Source organism: Panthera leo, chromosome F3 (genome assembly GCF_018350215.1).
Source record: "Panthera leo isolate Ple1 chromosome F3, P.leo_Ple1_pat1.1, whole genome shotgun sequence".
Classification (NCBI taxonomy): Eukaryota; Metazoa; Chordata; class Mammalia; order Carnivora; family Felidae; genus Panthera; species Panthera leo.
In genome coordinates this window covers 29,618,354-29,640,977 of record NC_056696.1, presented here as the reverse complement: position 1 = coordinate 29,640,977, position 22,624 = coordinate 29,618,354, and the positions used below count along the sequence as shown (strand labels likewise).

At 41.9% G+C, this 22,624-nt stretch overlaps 1 protein-coding gene and 1 long non-coding RNA gene across 2 annotated transcripts in view; one reads left to right on the top strand and one right to left on the bottom strand.

The window, feature by feature from the left end:
- Positions 1 to 3,728: 3,728 nt before the first annotated feature.
- Positions 3,729 to 22,410, bottom strand: LOC122211624. Its single transcript, XR_006198753.1, has 3 exons — positions 22,344 to 22,410; positions 18,565 to 18,616; positions 3,729 to 4,237 (listed from the first exon to the last, which is right to left on the bottom strand). It is a non-coding gene; the product is annotated as an uncharacterized LOC122211624 (long non-coding RNA).
- The window catches only part of SMYD2 (SET and MYND domain containing 2), a 50,470-nt gene continuing 49,989 nt past the window's right edge, over positions 22,144 to 22,624 (top strand). The window contains exon 1 of the mRNA XM_042924906.1: positions 22,144 to 22,393. Within this exon, the coding sequence (XP_042780840.1) occupies positions 22,221 to 22,393 (173 nt within the window). The 5' untranslated portion in view covers positions 22,144 to 22,220. The remainder of the gene's footprint in view (positions 22,394 to 22,624) is intronic.

The following is a 22,624-nucleotide window of genomic DNA, read 5'->3' as shown; positions in this document are numbered from 1 at the left end:
CTTCTTTCCTAGATCCCACCCCCACCCCCTATACACACACACACACACACACACACACACACACACTCCTTGCCACCCATGTGGGCTGTTACCCAATGACTGGGCAGCAGGAGGGAAGCCAAGCTTCCCTTCCTAGCCTATAGGGTTTCCCTTCAGATCCAACTGAAGCTACCCCGGGAGGGCCTTGGCCTGAGATGTGCCCTTGCTTGGCTCAACTCCCTTTTCCTGCCCTCCTTCCATCACCCTTTACTGGTCTTTCCTACGACCAACTCAGGGATGACTTCCTTGCGTTGGAACCTCATCTCAGTATCTGCTTCTGGAGAACTAGGACTTCACCCACCCACCCACTCGGGCCCCCACCCCAGAGTTTTGAAAGAATGGACAAAGCTATTATATCAAAAGCACCTAGAACAGCGTCTAGCATATAAGTGCTACGTAAATATTAGCTGTGGTTATTACCTGAGGTTGGGCCTGCAGAACCAAGGATAACCCGGGGGGCTATACAGGGACTTCAGACTCACATAAAGCCACAAACATACAAACTCTTGAGAAATGTTGAGGGAGCGGAATAATCCACATAATTGCTTCCATTCGCATCACTGGTTGCACCCTTGGCCTTAATTACAAGGGAATAAATGCTTCTGGCTGAGTTGTAATATAAAGAGGCTGCCACTGTGTGCTCCCATGAGACCCGCCACAGGCATTCAATTTAGTTAATAAGTATGGATACTGGAAGACTTGAACGTCCTCTCTCCCATGTGCTATATTTTTTTATAAGTGAAAACTCTTTGGTTCGTCCTTTCACCGGGTTTCATGGAGTAGTTTCAAGGTTGCTTGTTTGAAGGTAAGCAGCAGGAGTCTTAAGAACTTAATTTTAAGAAATTCAAAGAGCAAAGAATGCACTTTGTTCTTTGAGTTCCTTAAACCTATATTTCATATCCTTTCATAATAATTTGTCTTTTATGGATAAAATATACACAAATCACTTAGGAAAAAAGGCATCTGAAATGACCTTGGGCGACCAAGTTCTTCTGTTTTTAAATGGCATGCACAGAGTATATTATTAAGACTTCTATATGGTAGCATTTCTAGCACAGCTCTGAAAGAGAATTTACCATTTCTTTATTATTCAGTTCAAATATAAGGGCAAAGAAACTTACTCATAGGATTTCTTTTTTTTAAGGTTTTCATTTATCAGCTCCTGGAAAAAAACCGATATAGGCAAAATCCCCACATGATAAAACCTGAACTAAAGTAACAGTGGCTGGGGGGAACCTCTACGTGAATTATTATGATCTTAGGTCCTAAAAAAAAATTATTCTTGTCTGGTTCTCTCATCTGACCCCACTACAGACTGGCTTTTGTCCACTTCACAGCACTTGAGTCATTAATGATCTCCTCCAGGACAAATTGAATGTTCTCTCTTCTACCCTTATTCACTTTTAATCTATTTGTTGCCTTTGTTCGACTCAACCACTACCTTCCTCCTCCTCCATAAGCCTCTCTTCTAATTTTGTCTGATCCTTTAGTATTTTTTTCCTTTTCAATTTTGTCATATATTTTAAAAATAAAAATGAAAACGACAATTAGAGATGAGGGGGAAAAAAGCATCCCAACCCAAACACTATTATTTTGTTGGATTCTCACCCCACCCGTTGTTTTTTTTTTTCCTAACTGGTTTTTACATATTGTGAATAGGAGTTTGTATCCTTCTTTTTCTACCAAATATTTTTAAATTCTTTCCCATCTTGCTATAGAATCTTTGAAACCTCCAGTTTTAATTCCTGTTAATAATTTCATCTCTGTCTCACTCCTCCTCAGTCTGTTTCTTCTCCATGCAAATTCACCCTTCTCCCCGAATAAACCCATTGCTGAGCCAAAACTATTTTATATCCCACATTCTCCTTTCATGTTCGAGTCTTCCTTTTGTCCTAATTATATGAACACTAATTTAAAAATAAAATAAAGTAGGGGCACCCGGGGCTCTGTTGGTTAAGAATCTGACTTTGGCTCAAGTCATGATCTCATGGTTTGTGAATTTGAGCCCTGCATCATGCTCTGTGCGGACAGTGCAAAGCCTGCCTGAGATTCTCTCTGTCTCCCTCTCTCTCTGCCCCTCCCCTACTCTCTCTCTCGGTCAAAATAAATAAACTTAAAATTTTTTTAAATAAATAAAATAAAGTAAAACTGTCACACTAAAATATTCATATCCAAATACTTCCCATCCTGGAAGTTAATCTGGCAACATAGATCAAAGATATAGTCTTCTGAAATGCCTAAAACATATGTTTCCTTGAAATAATTCCCAAGATTTTTTTGGAGTCCCTACAAAAGTAACAACTAGGTAATTAGTAGTTTTCAACAAGACTGATACCAGATAGCATTTTCCAAATTCTGCTCCAGAAACGACTAGTACAATACTAGCAGATGTTCAGTTTTTTATTTTTTTTTTAATTTTTTTAATGTTTATTTTTGAGAGAGAGAGACACACACACAGCATGAGTGGGGGAGGGGCAGGGAGAGAGAGACACACAGAATCCAAAGCAGGCTCCAGGCTCAGAGCTGTCAGCACAGAGCCTGACGCGGGGCTCAAGCCCAGGAACCGTGAGATCACGACCTGAGCCAAAGTCCGACGCCTAACAGACTGAGCCACCCAGGCGCCCCAAGATGTTCAGTTTTTTAAATGGGGGGGGGGTGGAGAAGGGTGCTATGATTTAAAAAAAAAAAAAAGGTTGGGAAATTTTTAATTTTAAAAATTTAAAAGATTTTGTTACTGTAAGAATTTTCAGAGCCTTTAATGTTACTCCCAGCATGTAGCACAGCTGGTAGGTGTTCAATAAATATTTGTTTAGTCCATAAATTTGCATCGTGAATCTCCAGGAAATAATACAACATGTACCATTTCCCAAAAGAAAAGCAATTTATATTTGTTAGACATATTTAAACAGCTATTTAAAAGATTGTTTATTGCCACCTTGTTTAAACTAGTTAATAACTCCAGGCAATCCTCATGTCCATCAACTAGGTGATAGTGAAAGAAATTATGGTACAATGAAAGACCGCAGAGCTATTCCAGAAAGCTCAGAGATATGTCAATTCTGTGCTGACTATCTAAAGAAGAACGACTTGCTCTTCTCTCGAGGGTCTTGGGAGGAAAACAGAACATCTGGATCCAGGACTGAGTTGGCTCCATTCCTTGTTAGGTTGAACTGTGAACAGGACACGTTATAACTTCAGCTCAGTTCCCTCAGCTCTAGCATAAAGCTTTTAAGCCAAATGATCTGCAGGATCCCTTTAGTCAAAGTTTGACAACTTAGTCTAAGAAGTCTCATTTTAGCTGTAATGAGTTTTTTTGGAAATTAAATGAAGTGCAAGGAGTGTTATGCGATGAATGAGATTATTTTTCTATCTTCCTCATGGACTGTAAATATTGTAATAAATTAAGCAAATAAATAAGCACACATTTTTATGTCAGTTCCATGCTATATATGAAAAGTTTTATAAGTTAACCCGACGAGTCTACTTTTAGAATCTAGCCCAATGAATTACTCAAGAATGTAAAAAAAGATTTAATTTAGCAAAGATGTTCATTTCAACAATGGGAAAAACAACAACAACAACAACAACAACAGTACCTAACAAGGAACTTGTTAATTAGATGATAGTACATTATAAAATATCACAGTATGAAGTCATTAAAATGATGTAGAAAAACATTTAATGCTATGGAAATAGATTTACAACATATTTTTAGGATGAAAAATGCAGGTTATAAAACAGCATGTACAATATAATCCAATTTTTATTGTAAAAGATTTCTATGTTCCTAAAGAAAGGTGTTGAATGACTACAATAAAAACTTTACACTAGTAATCTCTGGGTTTATATGTGTTTTCGAAGTTTCAAAAAGTTAATATACATTGCTTATAGAGCAATAAAATCAGTGATCTTATAATGTTTTTCCATAGTTGTTTCCTTAGTACTCTATGTAACATAAATAAGTCATTTATGGGATTCCATAAAACTACATCGGTAAATGTTTGTTTAAAACAGTAATGTTATTAACACTGTCATCAAAGATCTCTTGTCTCTTTTCCAAAAATAATGAATTGTGGTAAGACCAGAAATGAATTTTTTAGATGCCTTTAAAGAAATGATAGTTTCAATTGCATGCAGCCTTCTGTTTCTTGTTCCATAGTAGTCTGGTGTATTAAATGACGCTGAGAGGCATCAGTGTCTAAGACCAAGAAATAAAGGAAACCAAGGTGTCATGATTCTGAATACTTAGCATAATAAGGTTATTTGAAGACTCTACAATCTGCATTAAGGAATAAAACCAACTAGTCTCTGCAATGACACTCTAATGCCGTTCTTAACATCTGTGCCTTTAAATTTCAGAAAATAGTACAATTTATTTAAAAGGTGGTGGGATCCACAGAGGATGACAATTTTTATTTTCTCCAGAACATCAAAAGGAATGCCATCTTTGGTCTCCATCATTTAAGAAGAAAAAATATTCTAACCATAAAGGTTCTAATCTCAAGTTTGTTTTTTTCTTTAAAGTCCTTTCAAATGAGTCAGTGTGGCTTTACAAATATAGATCTTGCATTGTTTGGATTCCTCTTATTTTGCTGCAGACTGGCCAAACTTTGGCAGGCAGCAGCACCCCTTTGTAAAAGTCACAGTCACCTAGCAAAGAGGTCCCTGCAAAAACACCCCAAAACAAACTGGTATTTTTAGTCAACTATTCAGAAAGATATTGAGAAACATTCAGAGGATTTAGGAACATGAATTAGGCTCAACGTTGTTTAGGTTGGGAAAAGGCAATTCTTTTGGTTGAAGTTAATTTAAATAATAAGACAGTAAAACCAAAAAGACTTTGATCCTCTCCCTTCCACTGTTTCCTAAAATTCGGTCGTTCATGTCTTATCTTCACAATTTTCATCGTATTGGCAAAGCACCTCTACTCTTACCACCTTAGTATTTTCTCTTTGGGTCTTCTACTCTGGGCAGTAGAATATCTATCAAATAAGAGGTTTGATGGGGTAGTGTACACATTTAACCATTCTGACATTTAAAAGGATCTTGCATATTTGCCCCCACAAACCCTCATGTAGTCTAACTTCCTCACTTTGCTAAGGCCCAGCATGTTTAAGTAACATGTTCATTACTTGCTGTGTCCGTGGTCTTACTTGAAGAGGTTGACAGAGCAGTTGATGGATTTGAAAAACAATAGCAGCACACACAGGAGATTCTGTTCATGGGCTGCCAACATACTTACCTACAAGTTACGTCCATAATTTCAAAGATGCTGGAAGTTACCTGCTCCTCCTCTTACCAATTTCACTTTTTTTTTTTTTACAGTTCTTAAATGGCTCAACACTCTACTGTGTTTTATCCATTCATCCGACCACTATTTCTTGAGTACCTACTTTGTGCAAGACACTCCCTGAGGCTATAGTAATGAGCCAAAGAGACAAAATACCTTGCCCTTATGGAGCTTCCATTCTCCTGGAGAGTTCTAGCTTCCTAAATGTATGTCATGTTTCTTCTTTGCAACACTAAATCCCTGGAGTTCGAGATGTGGGTCTCATCTACTTTGGCTCCTCTGTAGTACCCCAGAGGGTGGTTTACAGTGTTAAATCAGTGAATGAACAATAAAAAGATGCACAAGCCCTTTTGTTTGTTTGTCCTTTGACCCCAAGAACTACTTTTAATCACTTCGATTTACTCCACTTCATCTATTCTTTTTTTTTTTTTCAGTTTTCAATTTCTCCGATTTTCATCTACAAAATCCTAAAGGTGAGAAAAGACAGGAGGAGCCAAGATGGCGGAACAGCATGTAAGTTTTTTGTGTGTCTCGCATCCATGAAATACAGCCAGACCAACACTAAACCATCCTACACACCTAGAAAACTGATTGGAGGATTAACACAACCAACTGCACAACCTGAACCACAGAATTCAGCAGGTACGCGGTGCAGAGAGATGAATTTGGGGACCGAGAAGCTGCTGAGGATAGGGAACCGCTTTTGCGGGCGGAGAGAGGATGGACACTGGGGAGGGGGGGAGAATACGGGAAAAGCACCCCTCCCCAAAAGCAGCCGGAGAGAAAGTGGAAAATTGGAAATGGCCACAGGGACTAAACTAAAAAGGGAGAAAGGAGAAAGGAGAGGGTTTAAATTCCATTAAGACTGTAAACAAGGGGAGCACAAAGGCTGCAACTCTGCAGCTCGATACCTGGAGGTGCTCTGGTGGGAAGGGCGAATGCCCAGGAGCAGAGTGAGGTCCGGAGGTTCTCGGGCCACACAGGGAGAAGCGGTTCCACTGCTGGAAGGACATTTGGTAGAGACTGTTGAAGCCACCTGGTCCCAGCAGACCCCTGAGGCAGCCACATTCGCGGGTGCTGGGGCAAGGTCCTTAAGGGTGAAGCCTGGTGCCAGCTGTGTGTTGTGATTTTCCAGAATCCCTGAAAACTGCTGCTACACTATCTCGTGAACTTCTTCTGGGGCGGGCTGGCACCTGGTCACAGTCTCGGGGCACCGGCAGCAGCAGGGTCCAGCAAGCGTTCCTGGGTGCAGCCAACATTTGATCATTGCTCATTTGGCCATTGCTCCATGAGACCCTCCCGCAGAGGGGTGGAACGGGTCAAAGCTGCAGTCTTTCAGAAGTAAGGGGACGGGGAAAACAGCCACATCTGAGACGGAACTCGGGAGAGAGGTGCTACCTGGGGCCTGGTCACGGAGAGTGAAAGAGCTGGGAGTGGAGGAAAGCTGAAGACAGAGGACAGATGCGTGATTGCTGATCCGGGAGAACAGACTGGGTAGCTGGGTGGCGCCACTTTCACCGCTTCCGCACATGCGCATATGCACCTATGAGCACCGCAACAATCCACCCCAGTAGGCTGGCAGCGCCATCTAGTGGAGAGTGGAGCTGTTACACTGAGCCCCGCCCAACTGGGCTAACTTCACTCTTCAAGAACACAAGTCTCACCGTCGGCTTAGTTTATGGACGATAAAGTGCTACATAGACTGACTTCTAGTAGAAAACGAAGTAATTTCACTCCTACTTCAATCTATTAGCAGGTTCATCTATTCAATTTTCCTTTTTTTTTCTTTTTCTCTTTTACACTTTTCTTTTTCTCAAATACAGAAAGAAAAAAATTCATTTTTATTTTCAATTTTTATTAAAAATAATTTTCTTTAAGTTTTATTACTCTAGTTTTCACTTTTGTGTAAATTTTTTCAAATTCTATTTTACTTCCATCATTTTATTTTAGTTTACTTCAGTGTATTCATCTTTTCAAATTTTCAAACAATTTCCTTTTTTTCTTTTTCTTTTTTCTCTTTTTCATTTCTTTTCTTTTTCTTGAATGCAGAAAGAGAAAAACTTCATTTTTACTTTCAATTTCTATTAAAAATATTTTTATTTCATTTTTTACTATATTTTTTGCTTTTATGTAACTTTTTTCAAATTCCATTTTACTTCCATCATTTTATTTTAGTCTACTACAGTGTATTCACTTTGTCAAATTTTCAAATGATTTCTTGTTTTTATCCTTTTTCTCTTTTTTCTTTCTTTTTTCTTGAATACAGAAAAAGAAGAAATTCGTATTTATTTTCAATTTTTATTAAAAATATTTTTCCTTAATTTTTTTCTACTATATTCTTTACTTTTATGTATATTTTTTCAAATTCTATTTTACCTCCATCATCTCATTTTAGTCTACTTCAGTGTACTCATTTTTTCAAATTCTCAAATGATTTCCTTTTTTCCCCGCCCCCTTTTTTTTCTCTAATCTGTCAAACCACTTTCGACACTCAGACGAAAACACACCTAGGATCTAGCATCTATTTCATTTGTGTGTGTGTGTGTGTGTGTGTGTGTGTGTGTGTGTGTTTAATTTTTAATTTGATATTTCTTTAATTTTAATTTTTTAATTTTAATTTTTCTATCTCTTTAATTCCTTTTCTTCCTTCAAAATGACAAAGTGAAGGAATTAACCCCAGAAGAAAGAGCACTAAGAAATGACAGCCAGGGATTTAACCAACACAGATACAAGCAAAATGTCTGAACCAGAATTTAGAATCACGATAATAAGAATACTAGCCGGAGTCGAAAATAGATTAGAGTCCCTTTCTGCAGAGATAAAAGAAGTAAAAAAATAGCCAGAATGAAATTAAAAATGCTATAACTGAGCTGCAATCACAGATGGATGCAGCGGCAGCAAGGATGGATGAAGCAGAACAGAGAATCAGCGATATAGAGGACAAACTTATAGAGAATAATGAAGCAGAAAAAAAGAGGAGGATTATGGCAAAAGAGCACGATTTAAGAACTAGAGAAATCAGTGACTCATTAAAAAGGAACAACATCAGAATCATAGGGGTCCCAGAAGATGAAGAGAGAGAAAAAAGGGGTAGAAGGGCTATGTGAGCAAATCATCGCAGAAAACTTTCCTAACCTGGGAAAATACACAGACATCAAAATCCAGGAAGCACAGAGCACCCCCATTAGATTCCACAAAAACCAACCATCAACAAGGCATATCATAGTCAAATTCACAAAATACTCAGGCAAGGAGAGAATCATGAAAGCAGCAAGGGAAAAAAAGTCCCTAACCTACAAGGGAAGACAGATCAGGTTTGCAGCAGACCTATCCACAGAAACTTGGCAGGCCAGAAAGGAGTGGCAGGATATATTCAATGTGCTGAATCAGAAAAATATGCAGCCAAGAATTCTTTGTCCAGCAAGGCTACCCTTCAAAATAGAAGGAGAGATAAAAAGTTTCCCAGACAAACAAAAATTAAAGGAGTTTGTGATCACTAAACCAGCCCTGCAAGGACTCTCTGAGGGGAGAAAAGATGAATATATATATATATATATATATATATATATATATATATATATGTATATATATATATATATGTATATATATATATATACACACACACACACCATAAGCATATATATAAATAATGGTATATATATAAATACCATAAGCAACAAAGATTAGAAAGGACCAGAGAATACCACCGGAAACTCCAACTCTACAAGCATCATAATGACAATAAATTCATATCTTTCAGTACTCACTCTAAACGTCAATGGAATCAATGCTCCAATCAAAAGACACAGGGTAATAGGGGCGCCTGGGTGGCTCTGTCGGTTAAGCATCCGACTTCAGCTCAGGTCATGATCTCACAGTTCGTGGGTTCGAGCCCCGCGTCGGGCTCTGTGCTGACGGCTCAGAGTCTGGATCCTGCTTCGGATTCTGTGTCTGCCTCTCTCTCTGCCCCTTCCCTGCTCACGTTCTGTCTCTGTCTCAAAAATAAATAAACATTAAAAAAAAAAAAAGACACAGGGTAACAGAATGGATAAGAAAACAAGATCCATCTATATGCTGTTTACAAGAGACCCACTTTAGACCTAAAGACACCTTCAGATTGAAAATAAGGGGATGGAGAACCATCTATCATGCTAATGGACAACAAAAGAAAGCCGGAATAGCCATACTTATATCAGACAATCTAGACTTTAAAATAAAGACTGTATCAAGAGATGCAGAAGGGCATTATATCATAATCAAGGGGTCTATCCACCAAGAAGACCTAACAATTGTAAACATTCATGCACCGAATGTGGAGGCACCCAAATATATAAATCAATTAATCACAAACATAAAGAAACTCATCGATAGTAATACCATAATAGTAGGAGACTTCAACACCCCACTCACAGCAATGGACAGATCATCTAATCAAAAAATCAACAAGGAAACAATGGCTCTGAATGACACACTGGACCAGATGGACTTAAGAGATATATTCAGACCATTTTACCCTAAAGAAGCAGAATATACATTCTTCTCCAGTGCACATGGAACATTCTCCAGAATAGACCATATACTGGGACACAAATCAGCCCTAAGTAAGTACAAAAAGATTGAGATCATACCGTGCATATTCTCAGACCACAATGCTATGAAACTCGAAATCAACCACAGGGAAAAATTTGGAAAGGTAACAAATACTTGGAGACTGAAGAACATCCTAATAAAGAATGAATGGGCTAACAAGAAGTTAAAGAGGAAATTAAAAAGTATATGGAAACCGATAAAAATGATAACACCACAACCCAAACCCTCTGGGATGCAGCAAATGTGGCCATAAGAGTAAAGTATATAGCAATCCAGGCCTTCCTAAAGAAGGAAGAAAGATCTCAGATACACAACCTAACCTTACGCCTTAAAGAGCTGGAAAAAGAACAGCAAATAAAACCCCAAACCAGCAGAAGACAGGAAATAATAAACATTAGAGCAGAAATTAATGCTATCGAAACAAAACAAAACAAAACAAAACAAATCAATAAAACCAGAAGCTGGTTCTCTAAAAGAATTAACAAAATTGATAAACCACTAGCCAGTTTGATCAAAAGAAAAAGTAAAGGACCCAAATAAATAAAATCAAGAATGAAAGAGGAGAGATCACAACCAGTACAACAGAAATAAAAACAATAATAAGAGAATATTATGAGCAATTATATGCCAATAAAATGGGTAATCTGGAAGAAATGGACAAATTCCTAGAAACATATACACTACCAAAACTGAAACAGGAAGAAATAGAAAATTTGAACAGACCCATAACCAGTAAGGAAATCGAATTAGTAATAAAAAATCTGCCAAAAAACAAGAGTGCAGGGCCAGATGGCTTTCCAGGGGAATTCTACCAAGCATTTAAGGAAGAATTAACACCTATTGTCTTGAAACTGTTCCAAAAAATTGAAATGGAAGGAAAACTTCCAAACTCTTTCTATGAAGTCAGCATTACCTTGATTCCAAAACCAGACAGAGACCCCACTAAAAAGGAGAACTATAGACCAATTTCCCTAATGAACATGGATGCAAAAATCCTCAACAAGATATTAGCCAAACGGATCCAACAATACATTAAAAAATTATTCACCACGACCAAGCAGGATTTATACCTGGGATGCAGGGCTGGTTCAATATCCACCAAACAATTAACACGATTCATCACATCAATAAAAGAAAGGACAAGAACCATATGATCCTCTCAATAGATGCAGAGAAAGCAGTTGACAAAATACAGCATCCTTTCTTGATAAAAACCCTCAAGAAAGTAGGGATAGAGAGAGCATACCTTGAGATCATAAGAGCCATAGATGAACGACCCAACGCTAATATCATCCTCAGTGGGGAAAAACTGACAGCTTTCCCCCTAAGGTCAGGAACAAGACAGGGATGTCCGCTCTCGCCACTGTTATTCAACATAGTATTGGAAGTCTTAGCCTCTGCAATCAGACAACACAAAGAAATAAAAGGCATCCAAATCGGCCAGGAGGAGGTCAAGCTTTCACTCTTCGCAGATGACATGATACTCTATATAGAAAACCCAAAAGATTCCACCAAACAAACTGCTAGAATTGATTCATGAATTCAGCAAAGTTTCAGGATATAAAATCAATGCACAGAAATCAGTTGCATTCCTATCACCAACAATGAAGTGACAGAAAGAGAAATCAAGGAATCGATCCCATTTACAGTTGCACAAAAAACCGTAAAATACCTAGGAATAAATCTAATCAAAGAGGTGAAAAATCTATACACTGAAAACTATAGAAAGCTTATGAAAGAAATCGAAGAAGACACCGAAAAATGGAAAAAGATTCCATGCTCCTGGATAGGAAGAACAAATATTGTTAAAATGTCAATACTACCCAAAGCAATCTACATATTCAATGCAATCCCTATCAAAGTAACACCAGCATTCTTCACAGAGCTAGAACAAATAATCCTAAAATTTGTATGGAACCAGAAAAGACCCTGAATAGCCAAAGCAATCTTGAAAAAGAAAACCAAAGCAGGAGGCATCACAATCCCAGACTTCAAGCTATACTACGAAGCTGTAATCATCCAGACAGTATGGTACTGGCACAAGAACAGACACTCAGATCAATGGAACAGAATACAGTACCCAGAAATGGACTCACAAACGTATGGCCAACTAATCTTTGACAAAGCAGGAAAGAATATCCAATGGAATAAAGACAGTCTCTTCAGCAAGTGGTGCTGGGAAAACTGGACGTCGACATGCAGAAGAATGTATCTGGATCATTTTCTTACACCATACACAAAAATAAACTCAAAATGGATGAAAGACCTCAATGTAAGACAGGAAGCCATCAAAATCCTCAAGGAGAAAGCAGGCAAAAACCTCTTTGATCTTGGCCACAGCAACTGCTTACTCAACACATCTCCGGAGGCAAGGGAAACAAAAGCAAAAATGAATTACTGGGACCTCATCAAGATAAAAAGCTTCTGTGAAGGAAACAGTGAAGGAAACAATAAGCAAAACTAAAAGGCATCTGATGGAATGGGAGAAGATATTTGCAAATGACATATCAGATAAAGAGTTAGTATCCAAAATCAATAAAGAACTTATCAAACTCAACACCCAAAAAACAAATAATCCAGTGAAGAAATGGGCAAAAGACATGAATAGACCCTTCTCCAAAGAAGGCATCCAGATGGCCAACTGACACGTGAAAAAATGCTCATCACTAATCATCAGGGAAATACAAATCAAAATCATAATGAGATACCAGCTTACACCTGTCAGAATGGCAAACATGAACAACTCAGGCAACTACAGCTGTTGGTGAGGATCCGGAGAAAGAGGATCTCTTTTGCATTGTTGGTGGGAATGCAAGCTGGTGCGGCCACTCTGGAAAACAATACGGAGGTTCCTCAAAAAATTGAAAATAGAACTACCCTACGACCCAGCAATTGCACTACTAGGCATTTATCCATGGGATACAGGTGTGCTGTTTTGAAGGCACACATGCCCCCCCATGTTTATAGCAGCACTATCGACAATAGCCAAAGTATGGAAAGAGCCCAAATGTCCATCGATGGATGAATGGATGTGGCACACACACACACACACACACAATGGAGTATTACTCGGCAATCAGAAAGAATGAAATCTTGCCATTTGCAACTACATGGATGGAACTGGAGGGTATTATGTTAAGCGAAATTAGTCAGAGAAAGACAAAAATCATATGACTTCACTCATATGAGGACTTTTAGAGACAAAACAGATGAACATTAGGGAAGGGAAACAAAAATATAAAAACAGGGAGGGGGACAAAACATAAGAGATTCATAAAAATGGAGAACAAACAGAGGGTTACTGGAGGGGTTGTGGGAGGGGGAATGGGCTAAATGGGTAAGGGGCACTAAGGCATCTACTCCTGAAATCATTGTTGCACTGTATGCTAACTAATTTGGATGTAAATTTTAAAAAATAAAAAAATAAAATTAAAAAAAAAGACAAAGCTATAGCTTGTGATGAAGGAAACCCAGGAAGCAACACATGCAAAAAATGAAAATTTCATCAGCCACTATCAAAAATATGTCAGTGAAATAAATGGCAGAATGTTTAAAATTTCTTAAAAAGTAGCCATTATAGTATATTCAGATAAAATATGTGTTTGTCCTGTGTGTACTTTCTGAAATAGTTCAATATATTATTTGTCTCTTTAAAGTCTCTGTCTTTAATGATACTGTTGTGTAAATTCGTTTGGTATCAAGCAATTTGTTTCCCAGCTAAAGAAAATAGATCGTATTTACCTTAAATTTTCAAGACCTCCCAAATAATAAATGGTTAATGTCACTAGTAATCCTTATTAGGAAAGAAAACCAAACCAAAGATTTTTTTTAAGTGTTGGGATAACTCAAAGTTAAGATGCTAACAGTTGACAATTTTCAGCTTTTGCATGGATTGTTCTTCAGTTCATACTATGGACTCTTTTTCCCCTTGTATTTTTCTTCCGCCTTAAAAAAGAAATAAGCTATACTGATATATTCAAATTCTTTGTAAAAATTAAAGCTATAAAAGAGGTAGACTAAAGCTTTAAGGCTTTAAATATCACACTTTATCTCTTCTTTTTGTGAAACTCCTCTGCCCTCACATAAAATCAGTGGGTGAGTTGCTAAAGGTCATCAGCGGATTGGTAACAACGGTCAAATTCTATACCCACCCCGCCTCGTTCCGTCAACTAGATGACACTGCCTCCCCCAAAACAAGTTAACAGTTCTCAATAAAAATAGAAATATACAAGCTAAACTTTTTTACATTTAGTCCTGTTTTTTTTTTTTTTAAATGGGTGAAAAATGTGGTGTTCCAGAGGTAAAGAACAGAGCTTACAAGTCTAGATGAGAACCAAATCCGTCAGTAAGGGGGCCTTTCCCCTTACTGGACCTTTGTTGTCTCTTTATTCAATTTTTAGTATCTAGTTAGAACTATTATATTTCTGAATCATGAGGACAAAGCCAGCTTAAGCTCTTCCTCCCTTCCTTCCTTCCTTCCTTCCTTCCTTCCTTCCTTCCTTCCTTCCTTCCTCTCCCCCCAAGTACAAGAAAATACGGCTGGTAGTTTAAGAATTGATCAATCTCACTCTGAAATATTTATGTACTTTTCTCTGACTTGGTTACTCCTCCCACTGATATTAATAGTTTCTTCTTCTGGGATAACTCTGCCTCTAGCAGAAATGCTGCAGTGTAGCTGAGATGCTGGTGTTGGGACTGTAAACAATGCGTTAGGAATGCTCTTGCTGCACTTCAGCCTGGAAGCAGAGGTTTATTTCTGGGTCTACACTTTTGCTTGCCAGCGAGATAACACAGCACTGTCACTTGCGAGCATTGTTGCAACATGGGTGCTTTTGAATGTCTGGATTCTTTATTTATGTAATTTTTTTTAATGTTTTTATTTTATTTTTGAGAGACAGAATGCGAGCAGGGGAGTGGCAGAGAGAGAGAGGCAGACACAGAACATGAAGCAAGCTCCAGGCTGTCAGCACAGAGCCCGACGTGGGGCTTGAACTCACGGACTGTGAGATCATGATCTGAGCTGAAGTGGGAGGCTGAACCACTGAGCCACCCAGGCATGCCAGAGGTTGGTTTTTTAAAGCCAGAAAGAAGAGCTTGACTTTGTTGAGATGTACAATAAAGAGCAGCTGGGAGTTCTTCGACAGAAAGTCTCATTATGAAAGCAGTTATTTTAAGACAAGACATTTGACAACAGTAAGTCAGGCACACAGAAGAGGGGGAGACCCTACTCTGTATCCTGGGGTTGCCTTGTTTGGGTGGCACCATGGTGCTAATGCATGGAGTGTTTGGCCAGGGGTGGAACATCTGATCCGCACAGGTCTCTGCTGGGTAGTCCCCTTGGTCTCATGCACAGTGGTTCCCTTGGATGGCTCACTTGTCTACGTGAGGTCCCCTCTTAGGGATATGGGAACCCACTCTCCAGCTTCCCATTGGGAGACCTCGGAGAGTCTTTCTCCCACACACCCATTTCTGGTACACAGGGCAATCTTGGGTCTACGTGAGACTAGCACATAGGTTATCTCTGTGCTGAGTCCCCTGAATGCTAAGGGGTTTTTTGTTATGTTACCCTACTCCTCCAGCATTTAGCCTGGAAGGAAACTAAGGTGCATGTTCTTTTCTCAGAAGAGCTCCCCAACTTTCCTCTTGCTTTCCTTCCAGTTCTCCTCCCTACCCTTGTCCGGGAGAATCTTCTCTGGGCAGAGTGACTCCTTGCTCTATATTGTCATGAATCTGCGAATCGCTATGATTGGAGCTTGAGTCTCCTGAGACCCTCAGCTCCTGAATCCCAAGAGCCCTCTCCCTTGTATTCTGCAATATCAGCTCTTCTCTAAGTCAGGACTATTGGCCGAATAGGAGGAACGGTGAGGGTATGGAAGCAAATATCTCACAGCTGGCTGGCTGATCTCTAGCTATCTCAAAATATTACTGTCATTGCAGCAATCCAGGCATGAAGCCATATGAACTGAGTGGCATAAAAATAAAAATGATGGGAGGCACCTGGGTGGCTCAGTTAGTTGAGCATCAGACTCTTGGTTTCAGCTCAGGTCACGATCTCGCGGTTTGTGAGTTTGAGCCCCACATCATGCTCTGCACTGGCAGCATGGAGCCTGCTTGGGATTCTCTCTCCCCCTCTCTCTGTCCCTCTCCGTCCCTCAAAATAAATAAATAAACTTAAGAGAAAAATAGAAATGAAGGGACACTGAACAAGAAACACAGCGAAGAAGTAACAAAATCTTGTTTGTGGAACACACGCAAGACAGACGAGGGGAGGAAAGGCACTTGACGGCCTGGATTGAGGTGATGTTGGCCATCATGGGACCTATTTTTCCATGGCTTATACTCCCCCTTCTCCGTTGCCTTTACACTCTAATCATGAAGTCCTGGTAACTAAATTAAAAGTTCTTCAAATCCATATCCCTCTTCTTCGTCACCACGGTCACTGTCCTTGTTCATGCCAGCAACGTCTCTCCTCTGGACTATCTACTGCATCAGACTCCTTACTTCTCTCTCTCTCTGCCCTCAGCCCCCTAGAACTCATCCTACATTCAGTCATGAAGATGACCTTTCTAAAGCAACAATCAGATCGTGCCAGCCATGTTTCTCTCTGGCTTTCTAGTACCCATACCACGCATCGAATTCCTTTGCTCACGGCCTTAGGGAACCCTACATCATGGGGCTTACCTTGCTGGCCCAGCTTCACTCGATACCTCCTACCTGGGGCTGTAAGTTGGGCCAAAAGGGTAGCGTACTGGACTGGTCCACGCCATGGACTCATCACAACGTAGCCTGGCTTTGAGTCCTAACCCCACTGTTCACTTGGACAAGTTATTTAACTATAGTGATTCAGTATTCTCCTCTGTAAAATGTCATTAGGAGGATTAAATGGGAATAGATTTTAAAAGTGCACCTGGCAGGGGGTGGAGGGGGCGGGGGCTTGGGTGGCTCTGTCAGTTAAGTGTGACTCTTGATTTCAGCTCAGGTCATGATCTCATGTTAAATAAAAGAAAAATACTTGGGGCACTTTGGCTGGCTCAGTCAGTAGAGCCTGTGACTCTTGGTCTCAGGGTTGGGAGTTTGAGCCTGACATTGGGTGTAGAGATTACTTAAAAAAAATAAAAGTGTTAGGAAAGAAAAGAAAAATATTTGCCCAGATGGTCAAGTCTCTCCCGCTCCAGTGAATTTACACCTTCCGGTTCTTGAACCTATTTTGGGGGCCTTCTTTCGGTCAACCTTTAGTCTTCCTTCTAGAAGGAACTACAATGTCAGGTGTTTTGTAAAGCCTTTCTACTGTACTTTGTTCCTCACTCTATTAAAACTTTCATTGAGGGGGGCCCAGCTGACTCACTTGGAAGAACAGGCAACTCTTGATCTTGGGGTCATGAGTTTAAGCCCCATATGGGGTACAGATATTACTTAAATAAAACCCCCCTCTTATTGTATTATAACTTGCATGAATTTTCTATGGCAGCTGCACCAAATTACCATGAACTAGATGGCTTAAAACCACAGAAATGTATTGGGTCATGGTTCCAGAGGCTAGAGTCCTGAAAACCAGCATCACTGGGCTGAAAGCCAGGTGTGAGCAGGACCACACTCCTTCTGGAGGCTCAGAGGGAAAAAGCCGTTCTTTGCATCTTCTAGCTTCTGGTGGCTGTCTGCATTCCTGAGACCGTGGCCACATCACTGCCGTCCCTGCCTGCCCGCTAACGTTGCTGCTTCTTCCCGTCTGTGTCAAATCTCCTCTGCCTCTCTCTTGGAAGGACACTTATGATGGCATGGAGGGCTCACCTAGATAATCCAGCCTAATCTTGTCATCTCAAGATCCTCCATTTAACAATTTAGTATATTCCACGAGATGCTTTTATCCTATATAAGGTAACACAGGCTCTAGGGATCAGGATAGAATTATCTTTGGATGCCATGACTCGGCTCCTACAATAATTATGCGGATGTCAGTGTTGTTCCCTTTGTATGACAAGGCTCCATCACAGTGCAAGCACATAGCGTGCAATCAGTAAGTGAAATACACGTATAGGTACGGCGGTACAGGGTGAAGGCCCACTGTCCATGTTCCTTGGTATTCCTTCTTTGCTAACGCTTTATTTCCCTAGGCCAGAGCTATTTCTTTCATGTGCTAATCTGTGGTTGGAAAGATATTTTACTCATGAATTGGATCAGCTTCTAGGTTAGGGAAATTAAGCAAACGGGGCCTTTGTCCTTGGATCATTTCCTCTGAGCTACAGTGAGGCGAAGGAACCAAAAACTCCATTCCAACCCTGTTCCTTCTGAGCTAAGGGGCGGAGGGGAGGGTAAAAGGTGAAGGGGCCCTGGCAGCTGGAAGGCGACTTGCACGGAATCTGAGCACGCAGAGTGCCAGACTGACAAGTATGAGCTGCACTAAGAGTGCGGTCATCAGGCTGCCCGCCTGGTTTGTTGCCATTGCCTGGCCGTTTATTTAAACACAGTTTTCCTCGTTAATTTAAGCTCCTAGATTCATGACCATTGCTTAACTGACCATTGCCCCATCTTGAGTCACTTGAGTTCAGCACAGGCATTTTTCTGAAGTGAGGCGGTTTCTTTTACAGTGTTCCTAAATCACAGTCACCTTCACCCACAAGAATAAGTCTGTTCCAGCCACTGCTCACCTGGAAAGACAGCTCAGTAGCCAGGCTATTGTTTTTCTCAGTCATTGGAAATCTTTCCCCATGAAAGAAAAAAAAAGTCACTTGCAATAAAAGAAGCAAAAAGTAGGTTACTTCGTACAATTAATCCTTAAAACAATAAATTATTTACTGTATTGTCATTGTTTATTTACTTTTATGCCAGCCTTTTTCATCTTTGTGTTGGCGGGAGCCCCACAGGATCAGAATGTTAAAAAAAACTGGAGGGCCCAAAAACTTATCCACGATTTGCCTAAGAAGGCATGTAGTCAGAACTCCTAAGGTTTGGAAAAAATTCTTTCATGTACATGTAACACCCATCTGTAATAAAACATAATTGTCAGAATTGATTTAAGTACTGTGACTGGCATAAAGCTCCTTTAACAGAGTGGTCTGGAAACCGTCAGAGCTTTTACTGGTCAGAGTAGACTCCTGTAGCCTGGCCAACAAGACCAATTTGCCTCCTAAAATCATCTCCAACAACACTCTCCTTCTAGCTCTGTTCCACTCTGTCTTTCCTATGGATCATACTTCCTCCTGCCAATTGGAACTTTGCACACGCTGTTCCCTCTGCTTAGAATGCATGTCCTTCTTCCTCCTCTTAAGTTCTATCCATCCTTTGGATTGTAGCTCAAGCATTACTCTCTCTGAAAAGCTTTACCAGATTGGGTCAAATCCCCCAAGCGCTGGTGTAGCACTTAAGACCACCGACTGTATTTGTTTGTGTGATTATCTGATTGCTGTCTTCTCCTTCCACCAGACGGTACAAAGCTCTGTGAGGGCAGAGAACAAGTCAGTTTCTGTTATCATTACGTCGCCAGCCCTTCTCGCTATTGCTGGAACCCAGTGAGCATCATAATGTTAAAAAACCTGGAGAGCCCAAAAACTTATCCATAAGTACTCCATACTTATAGAGTAAGCATGTAATAAATATTTAACTGCCGAATGATTATGTTGTGAAATCTCATGCCCACTCTGCCACTGGGTTATTAGGCAGACTATTTGTCTTCACAGGGCCTCATCTTCATCATTTGTAAGAAAATGCCTCTTCCAGGCCCCAAATTCTAGGATATTTATGGTTCCTGCCTTGAGCCTGTAAGACTGATCAGGCTAGAGACAGAAAGCCAACACACTGTTATCTGCCTGCCAAAATGCCGCATACTAAGCAAGAAACTACAATTACCCTCTGCACCTTTGCCCCTCTCCTTAATACTATGCCTTGATTCTGGCTTTCATTGCCTTTCATTTAAAATACTGTAAATGCCGGGTGCCTGGGGGCTCATTTGGTTAAGTGTCTGACTCTTGGTTTCCGCTTGGTTATGATCTCATGGTTTGTGAGTTCGAGCCCCTCGTCCGGCTCTGTGCTGACGGTGCACAGCTTGCCTGGGATTCTTCCTCTCCCTCTCTCTCTGCCCCTGCTGCACTTGTTTTCTCCTTCAGAATAAATAAACTTAAAAAAATAAAACTGTTTAAAATACTATCAATGCTCCCTTAAATGGTGGACCTATGTTTAGTCCTCTCCTCTCATAGCCTATCTGCAAGGTGCCAGTAAAACTAGTCTAAACGCTGGACTGGTCTTGGCACCCCTCTGCTTAAACATTTTTCTGCGTTTTCCACAGCACGTCAACAAAACTCACCTCTCAAGAAGACATCCTTCCCCTGTTCCTGACTCCCCTCCTGCCTTCCCCTTGGGAACTTGTGTTCCACCCAGAACCACTCCCAGGGCCCCAACACACATTCTGTTCTTTCAAGTCCCTCTGTCCTTGTGTGCATTTCTCTCTGCCCAGAAAACGTCTCTGCTCCTTTGCTACTAAAGTTTCATTCATCCTTTTAGGCTTAAGCGTTCCTTGCATGTGGCCCAGGCCCCGAGTCAACCCCCATTTCTCAGGCTGAGCTTGTCACTCACTGCTTGTGTTCTCACAGGATACTGCGCACAAGCCGCCATAACAAGACTCCTTGGTGAGCTATATTTGTATGCAGAGGGACATTTGGGTTAAGAGCATGGGTCTCACATTCGGACTTACTTGAGTTTGAAACCAAATTCTGCCACTTACTGTGTGGCCTTGGAAATGATTCTTAGTTTCCTAATTGTGGAAAGGGGGGACTTAATGCCTAACTCATTGGGCTGTTGCAGTTATGGAATAAATGTGATAATGTGTTTGATGCACTTAGCACAATTGGCCCATTATACTAACAGTCATTGTCATTGGGTTGTGAATGTGTCAAGTGCAAAGACTCAGGCCTACATTTTGTCCATCTTTCTATCCTGGTGGCTACTCAGTGAATGCTTCTTCAAATGCATAAATGAAATAGTGTCCATAATGTATTTTTCTTTACAGGAGGACTAGAGGCTTATTCCTTTTTTTAGGAATTTTGTTAAGGGGTTAAAAATTCTCTTGATCTTATGGCATATTCCAAATCGTATTTATCTTTCCCTTTGCTAAACTAATCCTGAACTCACACATGTAACATAATTTGAGATCAAACTTGAGTATTTAGTATTAGTGTTTTCTGCTAAATTCTCCCTTCGCACTTTCAAGAGTTTTTACCGCATGCACATCAATTTCAGTCCTTCCTTAACCCTTTGTGGAACAGACTATATCCTCCTTTGTCATAGGAGTAATACCAATAGCATGCATGTGTATAGGACTTATGTGCCAAGTACTGTTCAATGAGCTTTGCATGTTTCAAATCCTCTCTGGGATTGGTAACCAAACCGACTTTTCTAAGATGATAGTGAGTGGTCGAAGCGATTAAAACTGCTGCAAATTCTAGCCTAGTGTTCTGGCCACAGCATGGCTTTTGGACCCCCAAAAGAGTCTAAGTTCCTTGAAGGCAAGGTTGTCTCCTGCTTTCTCTGCAAAGAGAAAGTCTTGAATGCAGAGACTCAGTGAGCCCTGCTGACAGGCGCATTTCCTCTCCTGTTCCTGTAATTAACTTCCACTAGAGGGGCAAACGTTCACACTGAACACTCAAGAGACTCCCTGGAAGGTTCAGAGCCTCACGAGGTTTAAAAGCCTTTAACCTTGGGCAAACACCCTTTAGCCCTCAGCACATCACACTCTTCCTCGGTGGTTTCTCTTCGGTGTTCCCGGATCACTCCTTAATAGGGTCTCTGACAAGGACAGACTACGTAAGGTTGAGAAAACACCTTTGTCCCCTTCTTTATGCCAAGGGCTGGTCACCGTGTGGGCCAGGCTGACTGTCCGAGGAGGCCTTGGGACCTCGCCACCCGCGGCGACCCCAACCGCCCACGGGAGAGGGGACGGCGTCCGCTCTGCCCGCGGAGACGCACACGCCTCGCGCCCCGCTTCCAGGAGCCGCCCGGGCTGCGGCGCGGGTCGCCGCCACACCGGAAGCGTCCCGAGCGCGTGCCGGGCGGCCGCCGAGGGTCCGGCGAGCGGGGCGGGGCCGCCGGTCCGGTCCCCCTCCTCCCCCACCGGGGGCGCGCGAGGGCCGGGCGGGGCCGGCGTCCCTTCCGGGGAGCGGTGGCCGCCGCCGCGTCTCCGGCGGCTTCCCTCCCCGCCCCCCCACCCCCCCCCCTGCGGCTCTGGGTGACGCTTCTCCAATAACAGCTCGCGGGGAGCCGCCGCTCCGGGTGCCCCCCGCGCCGGCCCCGCCAGCCCCGCCCCGCTGCCGGCATGAGGGCCGCGGGCGACGGCGGCCTGGAGCGCTTCTGCAGCCCCGGCAAGGGCCGGGGGCTGCGGGCCCTGCGGCCCTTCCACGTGGGGGACTTGCTCTTCTCCTGCCCGGCCTACGCTTACGTGCTCACGGTCAACGAGCGGGGCAACCACTGCGAGTACTGCTTCGCCAGGTAGGGCGGCGGCGCGGGCGGCCGGGCGGGCGGCGGGGGCGCCGCGGCGGCGGCTCGGACCGCGGCGGGAGGAAGTGCGCACGGCGCGCCGGGTCCTAGCGCCGGCGGCTGGGGCGGCGGCCGCGCTTTCCGCCCGCGCCGGCCGTGCCACGTGCGCTGGGACCGAGCCGCCAAAGCGCCCGCCGCGCGCCCCCGGCACGGCCCATTTTTCCGAGTTGCGCGAGTTGCGCG